A 21,493-nucleotide genomic window follows, 5' to 3' on the forward strand; every position below is an offset into this window, starting at 1 on the left:
AAAAGTCTGTATGGCATTTGTAGACCCTTAAATATCAACTAGTTCCTGAAAGGAGTCAGCAAGCACAGGGATATGAGATGGTAGAGGTGTGTTTTTCAGCAGGATCTCTGTCCAAAAGCTCTTGAAGAAAGTAAGTTGTTAGGATACGAGAGAATGTTTTCCTGCAGGATAAAATTAGTTAAAGAGATAGGCATTACTTGTTTGATAGACTCCCCTTACTTTAAACAAGCAGAGGAATGCTGCAGGGACTGTGCTCCAGCATGGGAGAAGTCATGTCTAAAAAAGATGAGACTGAGGTGTGAGATGTTACTGCCAATATGAAATTACCAGGAAGCAACAATGACAACACTGAATTGTTTTAGTAGTTGTAACAAAACAATGCATTAAAATTCACTTTAAGTGCAGTAGAAAAGGGTCTGTCCCAGGCACTCAGGACTGCAGTCCGCTGATGCGCTGGGTCCTGGTGTGTGCCCAGGTGGGTAGGAAAGTGCACAGATTGTCATGTGGGTGGGTATAATGTTCTGCACAGGGAAGCAGAAGAAATTTTTTTGCGAAGCTAGATCAAGCCATGGCTCAGTTTTCCAGATGGCAGAAAATGATGATGCAGGACAGGAAGGCTAAGTCCTGGCTAAGTCTCAAGAGCAGCTGAAGAAAAGATGTTCATACGTGAGGTGCTGCCCTAGCTGCCAAGCAGGGAGTTCATACAGCTGTATTTCTGGTCTATGTTAAATTGTAGGTGATTCAAGAGCATCAGTGCGTACCTGCTTTTGCTCTGATTTAGTTGTTCTTTTTCAAGTCCGTGTTCTGGGTAGGCAAAAGGTGTCAAGGGTGACAGTGAAGCTAAAAAAAGGTCATTTTATGTAGAAATGCTAGGCCTCCTTTGCCAGCTACACTTAGCAGAGGAAGAAAGAAACTGGTGAGTTGGTCTCTGGTTTTCTGGCAGTGAGCAGCAGCTGTTTTGGTAGCAGTAGCAGCAGCTCATATAACAAATGTTTCATGATGAATGCAAACAAAAGCCAGCCCTGAAATTCCAGCTCCACTATGTATGCATAAAATATAAAACCAACTCGAAATAACATAAATACTCAACTTAAGGGATTTTTCTCCCCCTCTAAATAAATACCATATGAGCATTAGTGTTTGGTCTGCTTGGTTCTCCAGGGCTCACCAGAAACATTTTTATCATACAGGCTGAGGGCAAAAAGTAAGCATAAAAACAGACCAAGAAAGAAACATTTTTTGAAGAAGTACACGTGCAAAGAGGTGTGTGGTTTTGGGGGAAAGTTTTGAGACTGCCAAACATGCTTACTGGATTGGAATTACTGCTGATGTTTGTGAGATGGCTGAATTCACTTGCCTCCAAAATAGGCCTTGGAGAAATTCTTCATGCACCTCTGTGCCATTTGGTTTCTGAAGTTGACTTGTGGTTTTAAAGGCATCTACATGTTAGAAGAGTGTTATGCCCTCCAGCATGAATGTCTCTCCAAATAGCTAGTGGGAGGATTTCTGGGGAATGCAAGTTGCTGATGAGTGCATACTCAAGGGAAATGAGAGTATTGAAGGGAAGGAAAAGTATAATAATTGGAGACCCAGGAGAAATAGAAGAGCCATGCAGGGGACAGTGCCTTAAATTGTTATGTTCCTCCAGTTGTTTAAGTTAAAACATGAAGTCAACCCCAGCATTTACCCATCCCTCCCTGCTTTGCTGCTTGCTGGAAGTCTGGAGCAGCATCTGTTGTCTGCCCACACAAGTGTTCCTGCTCTGTTCTCAGGCCCTGAAATATACTCTCTTCACAATCAATTTGCTTTCCTGTGGCTTTCTTCGACTCCTGTGGTCTAGCTTCCCTGTAAGTGTGGAATTAATCAGCTCTGTGCATTCACTGTAAGAACAAACCGTATTTCTTGTGTTCTGCCATGATCAATGATAAAACAATATACCCTATTCCTGTGCCTTTTGCAGTATGATTCCATCTAATACTTCCTGGGTAGTGAAAATTTTAAGCAACGTAATTGTAGTGGTATGTCTTCTTCCATAGTGATTCTTTCAGTTGAGGTTCAGAGGGTCTATGAAGTTGTGTTACTGTGTGATGTACTGCTGTACTTAGAGTACACACGTACCTGTAAGTCATTCCAGGTATTACAGCTTTGGTATTACAGAACATGCAAATGCGGGGCTTAGAACAGAATCTGTATGCTTCTCTCAGGCTTTGCTCCTCCTGATGCTTGGCTGCTTTGATTCATTTCCAAGCAATCAGCAACATTATTTGATTTCTTGCTTTTTGTGGAGTAAAAAGGGGAAAAGGAGACAGATAAGAGCACTGTTGGACCTAGAATAAAAGAAGGAGAGGAGGGGTGGGTTGTTTTGTTGTTTGCTTGTTTCTAGCCGGAAAGCGCAACACAAGTTACTGGCAGAGCCCAGTGGCTGGTAGTGTTGGGCCTGTGCTGGGGAAGGATGTGGAGCACACTGCCATTGCTCCAGCAGAGTACTGGGTGCATGCCTGTGTGCAAAGAGCATGGGTGCATGCAGTCTGGCCAGAGCCCCCAGTGCTTTGCAGAGATGCGCTCTCAGGGCTTTTGGGATGTTAGCAAATTTGGAGGTTTACTGCTTATGCAACAACATGCACTTTTACATAACTGTTACATAAAATGAGAGTATGGGATTAATGTATGGCTGGTATATAATATACATCTCCCAAAAGCTAGTGGAAATCAGGCATGACAGAAATGAGCGTGTAGCCAAAGGAAGTTTATTTGAAATGTTGAATGAAAATATTCACAGAAAATTCTGTTTTCACCTAAGTGCCACCAAATATTTTGGTGGGCATTGAAGACTTATTTTTATCTTCCAAGGTTTTTTCCACTCTCCACTGTCTCTGCAAGTGCTCTGCCAGTGTTACAGTGGCTGTGACTGATCTTTGAAGGGTCTTCAGGCAGCTGGCAAACCTGGTTTACTTCACTGGGTATAGGTGTTATTAACATCAGGTGCTTAAATTAGGTACCAGGGAAACTGAACACTGCACGATCACTGAAGAGAGGTAAATGTCTGTTTATCTGTGTGAGGGTTTGTTTGATGCCTGGAGTTCAGCAGCAAGAATATTTCTCACTCATGCTGTATTCTTGTATACAGTAAGGTGGAGATGGATGTTGTCAAGGAGCTGGCATACAGTAATGTTTGTAGAAGCAAGGATGAAGTATGCATATAAAAACAAAGTTTATATCATGCCTTTATAGTGCTTTCCTTATGTATTCAATGGATAGGTCATCTTTGAGTGCTATTTGAGCTAAGCTTTTGGTGGAATTGTTTGGGGGTTTTGGTTCTTTTATTTGGTTTTTTTAGTGCCTTTGGTAGTATCTTTCCCTGCAGTGTTTGCAGGATCAAAGTCTATGACTTAGTTCCATGTGGGACAAAGAAACACAGCAGAAGTTGAGGACTTCCTTGCCAAGATCAAAAGAGATTAATGGGGAGGAAGATCCTTCTGGTAAACTCTTGAGAACACTGTGCGTGATGACCAAAGCAGCTGCTAGGAGAGTGCTTAGAGTGAATGAACTGCAGAAGACAGGAAACCTGTGGAGTCTGGAAACTACAAAGGGACCTTGAAGAGGGTGAAGCATGGCAAGACCAACTGGCGTATTAGCTGAAAATAGCAGGAACAAATTGCCAGCTTGCATAACTTTGCCTGTTTGGTACAGCCATGCCAGCGCAAGAGGCTTAAAGCAAGAAACCTCAGTCTGTCTTCTTACACTTTAACAACAGCTTACCAAAAATATCAGCCCAGTTCATCTAGAACTTCTACTAACAGAAGAGCAGTGAAATTGCAAATCATGTTTGTCTGTATATTGAATTTCAGCATGTACTTGGCACTGCCCTGTGCTGCTGATGGAATACAGCATGGGGTCCCTGGCAGGCCCCAGTACTTTGTGTGGGTGCAGAACACATTATTTAGCCTATCTTAAGGGCAGACTCACTATTGAGCCAAAGGTTCTGCTTTGAATCGATGAAAATTATTTCCCTTGGTGCATGTTATTTCAAGCTACTTGTAGAAATCAGTGGTTTGAGTTCCTGCTTAATTTAGCTATTCAGTTCACAGGCTGCTTCTGTTATCCTTCCAGACCACATCTTGGTGTATATCCCACTTGTTCAACAGGTTTTGTTTTAATAGAAATAAATAGTTAGTGCATAGCTATTTGTATCTCATGTGCAGAAAAGGAAAAAATCCAAGTCCCACACATCTTTCCATATTGCATACATGTGTGAGTAGTTTTGCAAAAAATGACCTGCGATACACTGGTATATTTTGTTAACAATTGGCAACACAAGAACAACATTTTGGTTTCAAAGCAGTGGCAGAGCTTACACAGATTGCCACTAAAACCAAAGGCTGAATGTAGCACCACATCACCGTTTCTAAGTCTTAGCGGACAGACTGGATACTCAAAGGCAAAAGAGATACAACAAAAGTATTTTGATAAACAGATATCACCCACTTTAAAGCATTGAATCTCAGTTTAATTTTTCCCATGCTACATAAATAGTCCCTTCACTTCCTTCAGCCTTGTGGTTTTTCATTTCCCACTGTTACTCGGACAAAAAAAAGAAAAGCAGTTATATTTATGAGGACTCTGTTGCTCAGTTTAGGGTTCTTGTTTCTTCAGTAAATGTACTTAACAAAATTAAATGATGTGGGAATGTGCCAGGAATGCTGTCAACTACTGTGGCAAGCAGATGGATGAAGTTTCAGCTGAATGTGATGTGCCCGAGTTACCATGTTTGTTCAGAAACTGATGGCCATAGTCACTGGCCACCCTAGAGCAGCCTGTGAGGAATGTATTCTTAAAGAGCTCAGGATTACAGTTTCATATTCCCAGCACCTGCAGGCTTGTAGGATAACTTGTCCTCCATCTAGACACAGAACTGGGTTCTGGGACCTGTACACTAGGCACTTAGACAAAACCTGATTGCATGCATTATCTCCCATTGATGAGTCTCGGTCAAAGCATGCACCCTAGAGCTCTGTTGCCATGTGTAAATGCATATACACATCCAACACTGTAGGTGTCCCTTCTATGCAAATGTATGCCAAGCCTCCCATCGGTTAATTTTTGATTTTTCAGACATGCCTTTACAAAGCTGCCTTATTTTTAATTTTTTTTTCGTTGTTTTTGTTACTATGGAAACCCTGAATGTACCATTCTCTCAGATAACTTGTTCATCATGTTTTCCACAGAGCTTCATTAAAATGTTCTGTTTGGCTTTGTTTTGTTTTAAGGCTATTCAATGGTGCGTTCTGTCTACACATTTTAAAAAGCTGATCATTTATGGTTTAAGGATTTCTTAAGGGCAGGGGGGAAATTTAGGCATTTATTCTTGTGGCAAGCTCTGCAAATTGAATAGGATTTTGTAGATTCAGAATCAGATTCATTGTTTTGAGGAATATATGTTGAAATTGGCCACTGAAATGTTAATTCTTTGTTCTTACTGTTATTTTCTATGTTACTTTACCAGATAAGTTAAATTTACTTATAGGTCCCCTCTTCCTTTTAGAATCAGCCTATGAAGTTGAAGTGGGTACTTACGTGATTCATTGTGCCTGTTTTGAGCATTATGTATATACTTTGTATTTTAAATTTCCTAGAGACAGATGTGACAGGTTTGCCCATACCTGACAGCAGCCATTTTTACTCTGTTGGCTCTGGATGGGTTTGAATTAACTTTTCTTTATAGCAGCCTATACAGTGCTGTGTTTTGGATTTGTAGCTAAAACAAAGCTGACAACACACCAGTTTGGCTGTTGCTGAGCTCCTGCAGCATCAAGGCCTTCTCTGTTTCTCACTCTGCCCCCTTGGTGAGTAGGCTGGGGATGGGCAAGAGGCTGGGAGGGGACACAGCCAGGGCAGCTGACCCAAACTGGTCAAAGGGATAACCCATACCTATAACATCATGCTCAGCAATAAAAGCAGGGGTGGAGGAGGAAGAAAATTTCGGGCTTCCAAAGTCACCATCGCTCAGAGATTGGCTGGGCATTGATCTGTCTGTGGGAGGTGGTGTGAGGGATTTTCCTTTGCATCAATTTCCTTTGCATCAATTTGCCCTCCCACTTCCCCCACCTTAAACCACCCTTATCTCTACCCATGAATATTCTCCCTTTTGTTCTTCCTGTTCTCTCCCTCATCCCTTCATGGGGGCAAGGTGAATGAGCCAGCGGTCACACAAGTGCTTGGCTGCTGGCTGAGGTTAACCTACCAGAACACACTTTCTTTATCTTGATGCAACTCTTAATGTTGCATGCTGTTGAATAATGTTAAAAAGTGAGGGCCTTTATTTCACCATTCTTGAAGGTCACAGTGTAGAAAATTGGAGTGTTCTTCAATAAAAGCCTGGTTTGCTGCAGGTTTAGTGTTCTTTTTAGTAGCCTCACTCCCTCCCAAAATCGATTTTTCTTAAAGAGCTCTTCCTAATTGCTGTCACAACCTCCCTGGTTTCTGTCCCATTTTATCCTCTTTCAGAGGTGTTAATGTTTACATGTGCCCATAAATACAGAAATGGAAAAAGGCAGCAGGTCATTTTATCTCCTGTTTTTCTTAAGCACAAGGGAAAGTTTTGTGTGGTATAACCTTGAAGCATGGTAGTCATTATGTCAAGGCTCGTATTGTCATTAAAGCAAAAGAGTGCAGTCATCCTGGGAACTTTGATACTAGCCAGTCTCTTTAACACTGGACTGAAACTACTGATAGAAGCACTGCAGACACAAGACAATTCGCAGGAGCAGTGGCTTTTCATATCCCTGTAAATCTCTTGTTCTGATTCATGGATGTTTCCACAGTATTCACTAATTCATTTAACCTGTGATAGAGTTACGGCTACTGAGAATATACTTCCTGTAAACAAGGTGATGGATGGCAGAACAATGTACCCGTGTATCTCCTCCCTGTCAGCACAGTAATGCTAAATACGAGTTGAATTAGAAAGGATCATTGAGCAAACTCTGTTTCCTCAATAGATTGCTCTTCGTGCTGACACGCAAGTGAGAATGGTCAAGGTGTGCTGGAGCTGACGGCATAAGTCACTGTAAATAGATGAGAGCTGACTTTGCTACTGGCTGGTGCAAATGCACAGGGTTCATAGGGAGCCCTTCATCTGCAAAGATCTTGGTCTCACATGCACATGTCAGAAATGTCATTTCCCCCTCCTTCAGGAAGAAAATCTATTGCCTGGAATACAGAGCAAGTACATGCCTGTGTAAATCTTGGTGGTGTTCGAGCAGCATCTAAGTACCAAAAATGTCCTGTATTCATCTATATTAACCTGAGCTGATTAAAATCACGCTTCTCCCTGAACTAGGGCCTGCTTCTGAAAACTCTCAGACACGAAGACACTACATCCTGCGATGCAGCCTCTGAGGTAGCTCGCCTCACCCAAGTGCTTTGGTGCTCAGAACCAAATGAGATACACTAGGCCTAGGGATTATCTTCTGCCCTTTTCAAGTCCTCATCCATCGCCTGTGGTTGTGCTGCTAAAGAGGCACAGAGGCTGGCATGAAGAGCCACTGCGACTCTGTGTAACCTCTGCAACAGCATCTGCCTTGGAGGTTTCAGGTAGGGGCACGACCTCTCAACTTGCAGTGACCCCCAAGTGTCCCAAGTTACCCATCGCAGACCAGGGCTGCAAGATCTTTTACAGAGATGGCAAAAAGCCCAGGTGTGAATTTGCCTTGACTGGTGTTTAATGACTGTGGAAAGCCAGCAGGTGCCTTGGTCGCTGTGAAGTCCTGAGGTAGCTACATGACTTATCTATCTGCCAGACGCTTCAGTGTCTGCTACATGCATAGAAATTTCTGTCTTTTTATGAGTGAGGATGCTCACCCTTCATTCAGGCTTAGTAGTGTAGGCATGGAGGGGAGCAGTGTGTTGTCTGGGGCTTCCTGGAAGGCAGACAGATGCATTCTTGTTTCTAGTTCATAGTAACCTTGGGGGATGTGAAGACCCTGGCAAGCTTGGGGCTTAGCCCTGTTGAGATGTTACACTTTGCCTTCTAGCCTGAACAGCAGAGAATCAAGACATCCCCTTTCCAGGAAAAGCATGGGGTGAGAATTGCATTAGCCACACTAGGAGATTACTGTCCTCTCTCAGGACTGCCAGTTAGTATAATTCCCCTTCTTTTTAGTTTTTTCTCTTGCTGAAACAAGTCTGCCTGTGTTAAACAACAGACCCTTTTCCTCGGTTTTGGCCAGAGGAGGAAGCCTTTGTCCCGATAGCCTGGCAGCTGGCCAAGGCAGTCAGGCTGTGAGCCAGGAGGGTCTGAACTTGAAAGGAACAGTGTGTTGTTTCTGCTCTAGTAGCATTCTTCCTTCTTCGCCAGTGCCTCAGCCCCTGGCCGCCTTCCGTCGCTCATTATACACAAAAGAACCTAAGGGCAAAAGAGGGAATTTTCTCTTGACCGCCTGTGACTTGCAATAATAAGAAGTAAAGCTATTTCAGGGCTTTCGGTTGTCTGTGTGCAGACATAGCTGGGAGAAAATCTTAGACCTGGCAACCTTCTCACAAGGGAGAAGGGAACTGATAGACTTCTCTCTCTCTCTCTCTCCCTCCCTCTTTTAATAGCAGCTTTCATACAGTAATGTGCATTTTCCAGTCCTGCATATTCTATCAGTAGTGCATAAGTTTTATTATTGTCCATTAGTTTATCCCTAGTTAGTATAATTTGTTTCTTTTGTTTCTTATCTCAGTAGTTATTCTTATATAAAGTAATAAGCACTTGTATGTATGCCCTTGGAACACAGGAGGAGGCAACACTTAGTATTTTTTTAAGTCATGTTCTTGAACTTTAAAAAAAAGAGTAAAATAGAATCATAGCATAGTTTGGGTTGGAAGGGACCTCCAAAGCTGATCTAGTCCAACCCCCCAGCAAAGAGCAGGACACCTTCAACTAGATCAGGTTGCTCAGAACCACATCCAGCCTGGCTGTGCATGTCTCCAGACGGCACATCCACCACCTCTCTGGGCAGCCTGTTAGTATTTTACCACCCTCATAGTAAAAAATTTCAGAATAGAATGTAGAAGGGTAGTGTTACTTCAGGTACCTGCAAGGCCTGATGCTGCGCAGTGTGGTGACCACTAGTCTTGAACTGCTGATGACTGGAAAAGGTAGCATATTAGGTGTTCACATGTCTTCCAGAAATGATATTTACACTGAGGTATCTCAAAGGCACTGACTAAAAGGCTTTCACAGGTGGTGCTCTTGATATAGAAGCTGACACTTGCAAGATGTTTGGAACTTGAATCTATGAAAGACTTAAGTGAACCGTTGGGTCATTCAGCTTGCTTCTTGTGTGCTACAGGCCACAGAGTTTCTCTTACTTCTGCACAGAGATCACGAACTGGAGTTACCCAGCATGGATGCAGAAATACCAAGTGATAGCAGATCAACTCTGGTTTGTTCCAGTGACTAATCACCTTCACCACTTTAAAAAGCTGTGTGTTACTTCCAATCCACATTTCTCTGGTTTCTGCTTCCAGCCCTTCAGTATCCATATTTTTCTCACCAGGAAAATATGCAGATGCTGTAAAAATGTCACCTCTCAATCATCTTATTTTTGGTAGGCTGACCAGAATGAATTTATCATCTTTCTGTAAAGTGTCCCTTCCAACCCCAGTATTCATTCTGAGGCTGTTTTCGTACCCTCTCTGATTTAGGATGTGGTTACAAAACTGCATGCTATATGCCAGCATTGCACTCACCAGTACTATATATGGAAATAAAAACACCTCCACCTCGCTCCATCCCACTTAGACATCTTAAGCTTACAGAGCATACCTCTTCCATTGCTTCCGTTTTGCAGACAAAAATCACAGATAGCAGCCTGCTGCGACTCAGAGCACAACAGCGAGATGCCTGCTCTAGGTTTTCAAGTCCCAGGCTGTATCTCTGCAGATTTGCTGCATCACATACCTGTGGTGAAGCTCTTCCTGCTTGTGAGTGCTGCTAAAATTTGTCTCCATCACTGGAACTTTCTGTTCTCTCTGCAAAAAAGTAATAACGTTAGTGTCTGCGTAAGCTACTGTGCAATGCTGTGCAGATCACACAAGGGATCTGTGAGAACCTACTTTTAATTTATGGCTTTGTAGATCCAGATTTGACTGGATCCATTCAGTAACACGTATACAGCTATGAAAAGATGAATTGGAGATTTCATATGAGCTGCAACCATAGCAATTCTTTCGGCAACTTGAACTAGACAATCCTGGCATTTCCTCTGCAGATGACTTTGGTTTTGGCACCTTCAACTCTGTCTAATTCAACTTAGAAGTTGCTTAACAGCAGTAAGGTACCTGACCAGAGTACGCCTTTTCTCTTTACCTCCATGGGTTAAATTTCAGGCTTTTTTTCTTTCTTTGTTAACTTCCCTTACTGGGAATGCAGCATTAAAGTGTACCAAATAAAGAAGTTTCTTAGAAGATCCTGCTGAGATTTGTTATCTGATCATGTGTGAGATACAGCCTGTTTCCAGGCTGGGGCAGCAGCAGAGACACAGTGTGGTACAGCTGAGATGGCCTGTGCAGCTGGAGATCTGCATTGTTGGATCCACAGCTCTGAACTGGTAGGAGCAAAGGCATAAAGACCGTGAAGTTTCCCAGAGGAGAGCTGAGATTCCATGGTAAATGCTTAATGGCTGGAGAAGAGACCTCAGAGTCTGTAGCTGTTTTCAAAGTATGGAGAAAGTTACCTATTTGCATCGCTGTGTTATAGGGCAAGCGTTTCATAATAGTGTTATAATGCCTTCAGTAGCTTAAGTTGTATTTCAGAGCACTGTTGAACGCATGTCGCTGTTATATTGTCCAGTTGACAGTCAGACTGGTGCATTGTGGACCTCTGCAACATATCCCCAGTAATGTTACTTGCATAATGTATGAAAATTCTTTTGTTATTTTCAGCCTTATTGGCTCAAGGTACTTCTTACATTTATCACTAACTTCCCTTCCCCCCCCCCCCAAGTTTCTTGTTCTGGTTTTGTGCCATGCCTCAGTGGTGTTTACATCCTTGAGCATTAGGATTTCTTTGATTATGTGTCTTTCAGATTGTCTCTGTGAGCTCTTCCTGGCTAATCTCTGTTTTGTCATCCCTCCATTTTTCTCCACCAGGTTATCATTCTCTGAGCTCTCTGCATTTTGTCCATGTTGATAATGAAATTATATTAGGTTAATAGTAACATTATTCTTCCATCTGGTTTCCTTATTGATTGTAGTGGTAAGAAAAAAGAAAGAGCATTGCTGTAACTGTCTCCCTGAGCCCAGTCTGTCATTGGCAGCCATCATTTTGCAATGTCTTTGCTAATTACAGCCTGGTGTATTTGCTCCCAAGATCCCTGTTTGATAAGACATCTGATGTGCCTAGAATTGCAGATCTGTCAAGTTCTGGATGTTTCCATGACCCCTGGAGAACAGTCCTTTTAGAGAGATCCATATTGTGTGCAGTTCTGGTGTCCTCAACATAAAAAGGACATGGAACTGTTGGAACAAGTCCAGGGGAGGGCCACGAGGATGATCAGGGGACTGGAGCACCTCCCGTATGAAGACAGGCTGAGGAAGTTGGGGCTGTTCAGCCTGGAGAAGAGAAGGCTGCGTGGGGACCTAATAGCAGCATTCCAGTATCTGAAGGGGGCCTATAGGGATGCTGGGGATGGACTCTTCATCAGGGACTGTAGTGATAAGACAAGGGGTAACGGGTTAAAACGTAAACAGGGGAAGATTGGATATAAGGAGGAAGTTCTTTACTGTAAGGGTGGTGAGGCACTGGAATGGGTTGCCCAGGGAGGTTGTGAGTGCTCCATCCCTATCAGGTTGGATGAAGCCTTGTGTGGGATGGTTTAGTGTGAGGTGTCCCTGCCCATGGTAGGGGTGTTAGAACTAGATGATCTTAAGGTCCTTTCCAACCCCAACTATGATTCTATGATTCTATATCTGATCTTTAGGAGACAGAACATTGCAGTGTGCCAGTGGGCTAGAGTTCTGCTAATGCCCTGGAGTTAGGAGTCATCCCATGTCATCAGAGCAGCACAATAATTCAGGACAGAAATGCTAAAACAAAGCAAGCATTGCTAGTGAGCCTACCATAACTGTCCTCAGTATGCACATGAGTGTCACATCTTTACATGTTGTCAAAAATTACACCTTTTTTTGTTGATATGAATAATGGAGAAGAGAGTGAACTTGCAGTAAGAAGGTTAATAATCAGGATTCATAATATTTCAGACAGATAAAACTAAAATGCTATGGGACAAATTACCACTTTTCCATCCACCTTGGCTTTTAATGCACTTCTTCCTGGTCGGTGACTCTGTTAGGTTTTCTCCACTGTCCCTGATTTCCTTTGGCGCATGTCCCTTCCAACCCAAACCATTCTATGATTCTATGAACCTATGTGAGGTGCTCAGTCACGTAGTACAGCCATGGTGCACCATCCCTCCTTCTGCCAGGGACTGGGACCTGCCCTGGCCCTGGCATGCTCCCGAGCAGTAGCAGCATTATGACCATTGGAAAGGTGGCATATGAGCCAAACGCATCAGTGTCTTTCCTCCCAAACCCATCCTTTCCCAGATATCCTTCAAGAACCCAGCTAAAACTTTCAAGTTTGAAAAGCAAATCGATTATGTCAGAAATATTTCTGCTGCGCTGCCATTAGGTATTCTTGGGGGAGATCATTTCTAGCATAGCCATCAGAGCCCTGTTTTAGCACTCTGGTGATCATTCGAGTGGCAAATGAAGCAGAGGCCCTTGCCGATTCGTACATCACATCTAACCACAGTGACATACATTTATTTCCATTTAAAACTGTGGAGCAGAAGGTATGTGCTGCAGCTCAGCTGCGTACCACTGAAACACCCGGCCTCCCTGTGTAGTTCCAGGAAATGAGTTTACTGTATCTGTGACAGCCATCGTGTTCACACAGCCTTAATGCAGCAGAGCTCTCGGCGTGCGGTTTTCCACTGCAAGTATTAGCCGGGCAGGCCCACGGTTACCTCGCCTGCAGCCATCCTGTGCTCGCTCCAGCCTGGCTCACCTCTCCCTGCCAGAGCCCCGAGGGTGCTGGGCTCCCTGCGGCTTCAACCTGGGGAGCAAACCTTTGCCTCACATCCGCCAAAATGGTGGGGCACTGGAGACTCCAAAATTCTCCTCTGAGGTGGAGAATGTCTTTAGGATCATTTTGTCTAAATATGGCAATCCAGGGTTGTCCACAAAGTATAAAAACCACTTTTTCCCTATGGTTTGGTTTGCTGCAGTGAGTAATGCAGTTTTCTTAGTTTGTTAGGGTTTTTTTAAAGCGGGAAAAGTAATAGTAAAATATTCATCACCTGGGAACCCAAAAGAATTTCATTTTCTTCATCCATCTCTGCATACCTATTTAGGCTTAATTCAAGGCACGAGCAGGCTGCTCTGGGAGGTTGGGTTACTGTATAGTACTTCTTTTTTTTAAAGTAACTTAAAAGAATGCCAAAGCAAACATAGTTTAAGAAAAAATGACCCTAAAATGTAAATGGTGTAGTTTGTTGCCCTCCGTATGGTTAGTTCTCTCCAAGGTCATAAAACGGGGGTCCTTTAGTGGGACAGCTGGGTTTGTGTAGCGTATGCAGATTGTTATTTTGGCTTTAAGCCAGATCTACCTAATTTTTCCATTTTGCTTCTATGATGAGGAGAGGTGGTTAAGGTGACTTCAAGGGTCAGTTCAGTGATTTCATCTGTATTTGTGTTAAAGAACCTTTTAAGAATATTTCAGATTAGAAACCAGTCTAAATAAAAATCAAGTGCAAAAGAACATGCAAAGCTCACTAGTTTTGTCAAAAGGCTGAGCCTGCAGCCAGGCACAGCCCCAACTCACGCGATCTGACAACCAGTGCCTCACAACTATTGATACACTGCCCTTACTGACGATTGTACTGCAAAAACCAGCTGGAGCCAAAAATACTACGTTGTTCCTGTAGCCTTCCAGAGTGTGTGTGTTTCTATGTATGCATCTATAGAGGTAAGTGGGTGCATAGAGCAAAGAATTGAATGTATGCGGGCATCCTCTATGTGATGATGACTGCAAATTCAGAGGAGGAGTGCATGTTGCTGCTTTCTTGCTGCCCACCATGAGGGCAGCATGCAGCACCTGGCTGGTGGGCTGCTGCCTGCCTGGCACACCACCAGTAAATTCCTCTTTGGCTGCTCCTGCCCCACACTGACCTCCCCCCCAAGAAAACAGTCTACTGCTTTTCACCTTGTCATCATTGGCAGCACTCCTGGGCCATAGCACAAGTGCCTCTCTCTGCTGGGAGGAGCAGCCACCGAAGGAAACTGGAGCTGTAAGAAGTGGCTTTTCCCGCTTAGAGTCCTGGAGGGACTGTATAAGTAAAGAGCTTTTGCAGCGAGGTAAATGGAGTCTTCTGTGACAGAAATAACCTATGTAAAATTAAAATGAAGTTGGCAAGCAGTATAAAGGCTTAAGCTTAATAAATGCAATATTTAGGAGTGTATATTTGCTGCTGAGTTTGTAAAGAAAACCAGACTGCAAAGCTGGTGGGAGCTACCAGCTAAGCACCAGAAAGAGGAATGCCTTGAAGTGCTCAGTAATCATAAGGCAGCAGTTACCTTCTCACCCAAGGACAGACTGAGTACAGTGTCCTTCCTGCATTGTAGTCATCTCATAGCCATCAATAGCAACGTGGACACGTGATCGATAATTTAAAATGATGAGATATTTGTTAGTCTATTGTGATGTATGGGTAACGGTCGTGTGAAAGAGACTAAGCTCTTGCGGAACCCAGTATTTTCACCAAAAGTATTTCACACCATTCACCAGCTACAAGTAGTGATTTCAATGCTAATGTATATTTTAAATGCAAGCATTTCATGATCCTTCCTCTACTCTTTTTTGTAGCTAGACAGCACGTTAAAGATAATTTCTTTATTTTTAATTTAGTTTTTGTATATTTTAATCATTTTTACTCGTATCTAAATAAAACTATACAAATTAATAAACTGTGAACAGTCAGTAGTTGCAGAGCATATACCACCATAAAGCAGTGTAATTAAAGAACAAAGAACTCTGTGTACCAAATTGTTTCACTAGTTAGATATATGAGTAGAGACAGAGATTTCAGTGCAAAGAACGACAGTTTAGTGTGAAACGTCCTTTTAATTACAGAGCAGCATGTTTTAACTGTTACCAACTAATGAAAACCATTCTTCCTTTAGAGAAGGAATTAAAAGTACAAATGCAAAACAGAATTAATCCTTCAAATAATTTTTGTGTGTGTTTTAGAGCAGCATTAAGTTTGGTAGCTAGTCAGCCTATCCTCTGTATCATATTCTTCCAGCAATTCAAATTGCTGCAATTGGCAAGTAAAACTGAGGGGGAAAATACCTCTTTCAGCTGTAAGTTTTTTCTTCTACACCAGATGTGTGTGACGGAATGAAGTCAAACGAATATGAGAATGTCTGGTCCAGCAGCATTTGCTGTCTCATGCAGTATTATTAAAATGAATGGCTTTCATGTTTTTTTCTTCAATTCCTTTACTCTGAAGAAGGAAAATGTGTGTCAGTTGTCTGAAAATTCAAATGCGTTAATAGGTGTGGACACTCTAAGCTATATGAATGCATATCTTCTAAAAGGTAAAGAAAGCAGTTTATGTTCACATAGCTGTGCTCTACCCCTCTTTTGTACTTTTTTAAGATTTAAAATATTGCAAACACCAACTTTTTGTTTAAAGATCATTGCTGTTGTGCTGGCTAGCTGGGCTTGCTCACCTTTTATTACCTCTTGAAACATATGGGTTTGTCTTTGCTTAAAATTCCTCACTTCCCTAAAAAGTTATTTTTGGTTATTTCTCTTGGATAAACACAGTGCTTGTGGAATCCCAAGAACAACTCACTTTTCATACTAGGAGCCATCAATCCATCCTTTAGCAGTATGTGTAAGTGATTGTGAAAATGTGTTTCACTGTAGAACTGCTTAAGATGTGTTTAGCTTTGCTGGCAGGTTCTTCAGAAGACCTGGGTTTGGACTGCTCACATGAGCAAAACTCTGCCCATGATAAAATCCCATTTTGGTTCAGGGACTCCCTCTGAAAGGGAGGGCAATCACTGCTGCTGGGATCCGGTTGGAAACATGAAATGTTCTTTGTTCACTGCTTCCTCCTTGTAAGATTTCTCTTTGCCATGCTTCATGGCCCAACCCTTTTGAATTCCTCCAACTTACAGAACTGTTGTTACAATAAGAATTAGGTTTCCATATCAAAATCCAGCTCTTCTTCACTGCAACAGTTTATCTATGTAGTCATGTAGCATATGAGGATTTCTGTTTGGCATTTGAGGCCGTATAAATAGGGGGTCTAAATATTAAGGAAAGAATGAGCAGCAGAAGCCAAGACATCCTGAAACAAAAAAATACATAGGTCAGTTCTCATGCAGACCTTGCTGTTGTAGCAAAGAGCAAGGAGGTGAAGTAAGGGCTGACAAGATTAAAATTAATCTATTAGGTTTAGAGTCATGGAAAATGGCATTAAGATGTCCCGTAGTCTTCCCTCAGGAGAGAATCAATGAATCTAGTCTTAAAATCCTCCAGAGACACAGCTTTTGTAACTTGCATGCTCCACTGCACTGCCTATCTGTTCTTGCCATGATAAAGGTTTTTTACTAATGTCTCACTGACACCTGCTTGCTTCCATGCAAGCCCATTCATCTTGCCGTGTCTGGACACAGGTCTGTTCTGAGGCTATTACAGTCATTTCCATAGGCATCACGTTCTCTCAGAGTTACTGGATTGAAGCATGGAGCTTTCGGAAAACCTAATTATAGAAGCTAGTACTTCATCAATGTGACATTCACCTCTACTTCTCCTACGGAAAGTTGCAGTTGTTAGGGGTGATACAGTGATGCTACAGATCAGTACTTCTAGCTTATTCTGTTCTCTTCTTCACAGTGGATGTTCAAGTATGTTTCTGTCTCGAAGCAGAAGAAAATACTTAGGATGCTCTGGCAGCTTATTGCCATGGGTTAGAACAGCAAAACGATTACCATGAGATTTGGCTTTACACCTTGTACTAATCTCATCGGAGATTAATGTACTCCTCCAAAGAGGAGGCAGAGGCAATTCAGTATTTTTGCTTTGGTGTTAGGTGGATTTGGGTTGGTAAATACCTGTTTAGATTTGGGCAATAATAAAGCACTACTGAGACACAACACAGTATGCTACACAGGAAATAAGTGATTAGTTCAGCTCAGCTGTGTACTGGATATATATTTCACATGCATTAGGCAAAATTTCTAAAGCTAGGCAAGATTATGGGTTTCTCTGCATGTAGTTTATGTTCATAAATGGTATGACCTGATTTGCATGTTGAGATATAACCATTCATTGCCAATTAAAATCCTTGGTGACATCACACAATGTCAAATGCCATGTATGAAGTAGCCGTATTTAAACATGCAAGTCTGACTTCAAAGGTCTGTATTTTTTCATCTCTTGTTAAAAGTGAATCCATTATTAGGGAGACAGCTTGAGCTCATTTGTATTAGTAATGCAGCAGAGCAATGCCTTAATCATTAAAAAAGTTTAGGTCTGGCCTCATTAAGCAGCACCCGCAACAATTCTTGTTTTCTTTTACAGAACATAGGAAACTTGGCAATCTGACTGTGACAGTGAAAAAGACCGTCCCCTCTCCAGAAGCAATACAGATCCTCTACCAACGCATGAGATACGAATATGAGTTTTATTACTATGTCAAAGAACAGTTCCACCTTCTAAAGCGCAAGTTTGGACTGAAGTCTCATATCAGGAAACCACGTCCAAGACCTGAGTTCTTCATTCCTTCTCCCCTGGAAACAGAGGAACCGATAGACGATGAGGAAGAAGATGATGAAAAGTGGCTAGAGGATATCTATAAAAGGTGATGGATGGAAGACCTATCCTTTCTCTTCTGGTGAACCCTCCAGCTTTCTTAAGATTTTTTTAATTATTATTAAAAGTAATTCCTTAAGGAACTGAGTTAATGCGCAGCAGCATTTGAAATGGAACATTTGAGACCATTCCCACATGCTGGGCCACCAGGAGATACCTGTTTTGCAGGTTTGATTCATCATATGGTGTTGGCTCTATAGCATAGTTGCTATAGCATGGTTCAAGAGAGAAGTATCTACTGTCTATCACAAAATAACTTTTGGAGTATTCAGTAGTCCTCTGGGAACCTGCAAAACATTAAAGGATAGATTGGGCAGTCTTGAAAAGTGAATTTTACAGACGTTCATGTCTCTCCAGAAACAAGTCTTCGTTGCATACCACTGCAGCATTAGCTACCAGCAATGGGGACTTCAGGTACTGAGCCATTTGGGAAGAGTACCTCTTTTTGCCCAGAACACACTGGTATCCCATTGCCGTGTCTGCACATATCCAAGGATAACAGGCTCAGAAGGCGCCTAGATAATGGCTTCTGAATTACCCTGTCCATGAGGAGCAAGGCTACTATTCTGAAAAGTTAGTATTAGTGGAAATAAGGCAAGTTACAGGAACCAGATGTTTTTTGGTGAACCCTTCTTTTTCATAGAGCAAGAAAAAGTTACCAGGTCAGTGAATGCAAAGTGCAAGGCAGAGTTAACGGTAGAGTTTGGTTTCTGCAGTTGAGTATGTTTCTATTAGACTCTGAAAGAAAAGGTGCAGCATATCTTTTTCACATTCAGGAAGGGTTTTTGTAGATTTTTATTCTTATGGGTCACAAATCCAAAGAGATACAGAAAAAGTCACTCATTAAAAAAACTTGGATGATTTAAAATTCTGCAGTTGAAATACTTCAGAATGATAAAGAAGGTATGCTCTGTGAAATAAAAGACAAATCAGTGATACGTTGTTAAGAGAGCCACTGTGGAAGTTGCTCTTGTTAATCACTACAAGTATTATCAGCAAACACTAGAAAGGGGATGGTTGGAGGCTGGGAGGGGAAAAGGGAATAGCGCAGTTATGTGACATGCTATTATCTTTGAGGTGGGTATCCCTGGAGTTCCCTGTGACCTGTGGGCTTGCTGGCTATTCGACAGCCTGATAGGACTGATGGTGAAGAAGTGACAGACCTGCGTGCAGCAATGGGCATAGCAGAATAGGGGGGATTCAAGGGTCTTGATGAGGCCTTGGCCTCTTGTGCACTGTTGTTGCCAGAGGAAGCAGACTGGTAGAGGATAATAACAATTAATCCCTGTCCTGGAGCAGAGGAAAGAAGCAGGGCTGAGTTGTTGCAGCTCCTCTTCAGGATGAGTCCCAGTAACACTTCAAGGGGCTACACACCTCTGTCTAACACGCAACCTTTCTCAAACATCTGCCAGGCAATTTCTGTTTCCTGTTCTGCAGCTGCCTTAGCAGCATGTCTGCCATCTGCACAGTCATACTTCAGTTTGCAATAACAAGCAAAAGTTACTTTGTGATGGACACGGCATATAAACTTGGGTTAAGCGAGAACGTGGTTTCGAAGGGTTTCTTCTTTTATGAGCCTGCTGAGAGCCAATAAACATTGTGGCCCATCTTCATCACCAGTCAGCCTTTCTGTACCTACATGCAGAGGACGAAAATAAAGAAGTGTAATCATGTTAAGACAAGATGCTAACTTCCAGAAAATATTATGTAGACGTTTCTGTTCTCATTATTAACATCCCAGGTTGGTGGTAGCAATGCACTACTGTGGGGGAGCACGTTAAAGAAAGCTGAAAATGGCACAGATAACAACTAACATATTAGCTAAAATATGAATCTGCTGCATTGTATATTTTAAGTGGTTTCTATGAAATTACATTGAAAGAGTGATGATTAGTTTACACACTGTGGAGTTGTTATATTTTGGAAAGAAAACTAATAATCTCACCTTCCTGAAATTCTGTTCGAATCCTTTTTGCCAACGTTGTAACAGAATAATCAGTCACTTAACACATTCACCCTTCCTGCAAGTTCACTGCCGCTTACCGTAAAGTCTATTTTTATCTGTTTATTTAATGGTATCTTCAGCCATCACTACTTATAACCTAAATACAAAACCTGTTTAATGATTTACTCGCTAGGTTTTAATGTTGTATTTCTCATAACAATCAACCTGGCCTCTCCTCTTTGAATGGTACTTCATAAATTTATCTGGCACATAGCATCTAAGATTCCTGGTTCTACAGCCTATTTGTCTGCCGTGAAATATATTTTACTTCATTGTTAAAAGGTACGATTTAAGCTGGTTAATCTTTGACTTATTTATTGAAACTTTTCAGCACATTCCAAATTCTAAGTTGCTCAGGAAGAAGTTGATTTAAATTATTATATTTTGGTCTGATTAATATTTCATATTCAAAAAAGAAATCATTGTTTGTAAGCCTTTAGCCCACGACAGCTTGTAGGAAGTGCCATGCATGTACTTGTGAATCTTTGTGGGGGTAAAAAGGTGGGTGCTTAACATTTATGAAAATAAGAAAACATATGTGTACATTAGCTTAGCTATAAATGAAAGCAAGGTATGTTTTGGGATGAAATATTCTTTAACTTATTCACTACCATCTCTTGAAATATAAATAAGCCATATGACTATTTTTCAGTCCAGTGATGTTTAAGAATAAAACTTGTACATTTCTTCCTAGCACCATAGTCCACTTGCTTACGGTAGATTTCTTGCCTGCGTACTGCAGCTGTGGGTAAGGCACTGCAGTTGCATCTGGCAAAACAGGATGAGATACAGCACAGTTTATCATCTGAAAGTCATGCTTTAGCAGTGAGATTGGGGCAGGTTGTTCCTGGGTTATTCTGTGTCCCCAGCTGCCTGGAGGTGTGAGAGTGAAGTCAGAATTACGTTGCTCAGGGGAGAAGTGCAGTAAGTACCCCTGAAGTACATTGTCTCATTAGCTTTGTGGCTGCTAAGAAAAACAAGTTTTATCCAGGAGAGAAACAGCTTGGTCCCCACACACTGTGTTTTACTAGACCTGGTATCTGATGGCAAGGCGTAACAGCCCCAGTAGTCCAGAGTGATGTTGTAATGTAAGTGAAACATCAGCGCTTTCACACTAAAAATTGAATCAACCGTTGCTAAAATGCAGCATTCTGGAAAAAAGGAATTTTAATCTTAAGTTTCCAGTGACAGTGACAAATGGTGTGGGGTTTGTTCCTATTTAATTTACTTCTCTTCCACATAAATTGTGCTGGTGATGCAAGGCTAAGTCCAGGTAGTTGCAATGTGCTGTACTTCTATGCAGCTCAGCAGAATGAAGGTATGTGAAACTAATGGTATATTTGAAGCATTTGAACTTCTTTGCAATTCTTTATCATTGGTCCTTGATGAATTGTTTGGATGTTATAATATAGAATGGTACACGGTATCATAAAAACACAAACAAAACCACAGATTTTAGACACTGGAGGACAGGTCTGTTGATTCAAGCCGTTAAATTCTTCCTCCTTTCAATACTTGATGTAATAAAACTATTTAAAGGTAGATTTTTTTTCAAC

At 41.9% G+C, this 21,493-nt stretch overlaps 1 protein-coding gene across 1 annotated transcript in view; it reads left to right on the plus strand.

Moving 5' to 3' along the window:
• The window catches only part of UST (uronyl 2-sulfotransferase), a 157,345-nt gene extending 136,715 nt beyond the window's left edge, over nucleotides 1-20,630 (plus strand). The window contains exon 8 of the mRNA XM_065680536.1: nucleotides 17,642-20,630. Coding sequence (XP_065536608.1) covers nucleotides 17,642-17,925 — 284 coding nt within the window. The 3' untranslated portion in view covers nucleotides 17,926-20,630. The remainder of the gene's footprint in view (nucleotides 1-17,641) is intronic.
• The last annotated feature ends 863 nt before the right edge of the window (nucleotides 20,631-21,493 follow it).

This window comes from Lathamus discolor, chromosome 5 (genome assembly GCF_037157495.1).
Source record: "Lathamus discolor isolate bLatDis1 chromosome 5, bLatDis1.hap1, whole genome shotgun sequence".
NCBI lineage: Eukaryota > Metazoa > Chordata > Aves > Psittaciformes > Psittacidae > Lathamus > Lathamus discolor.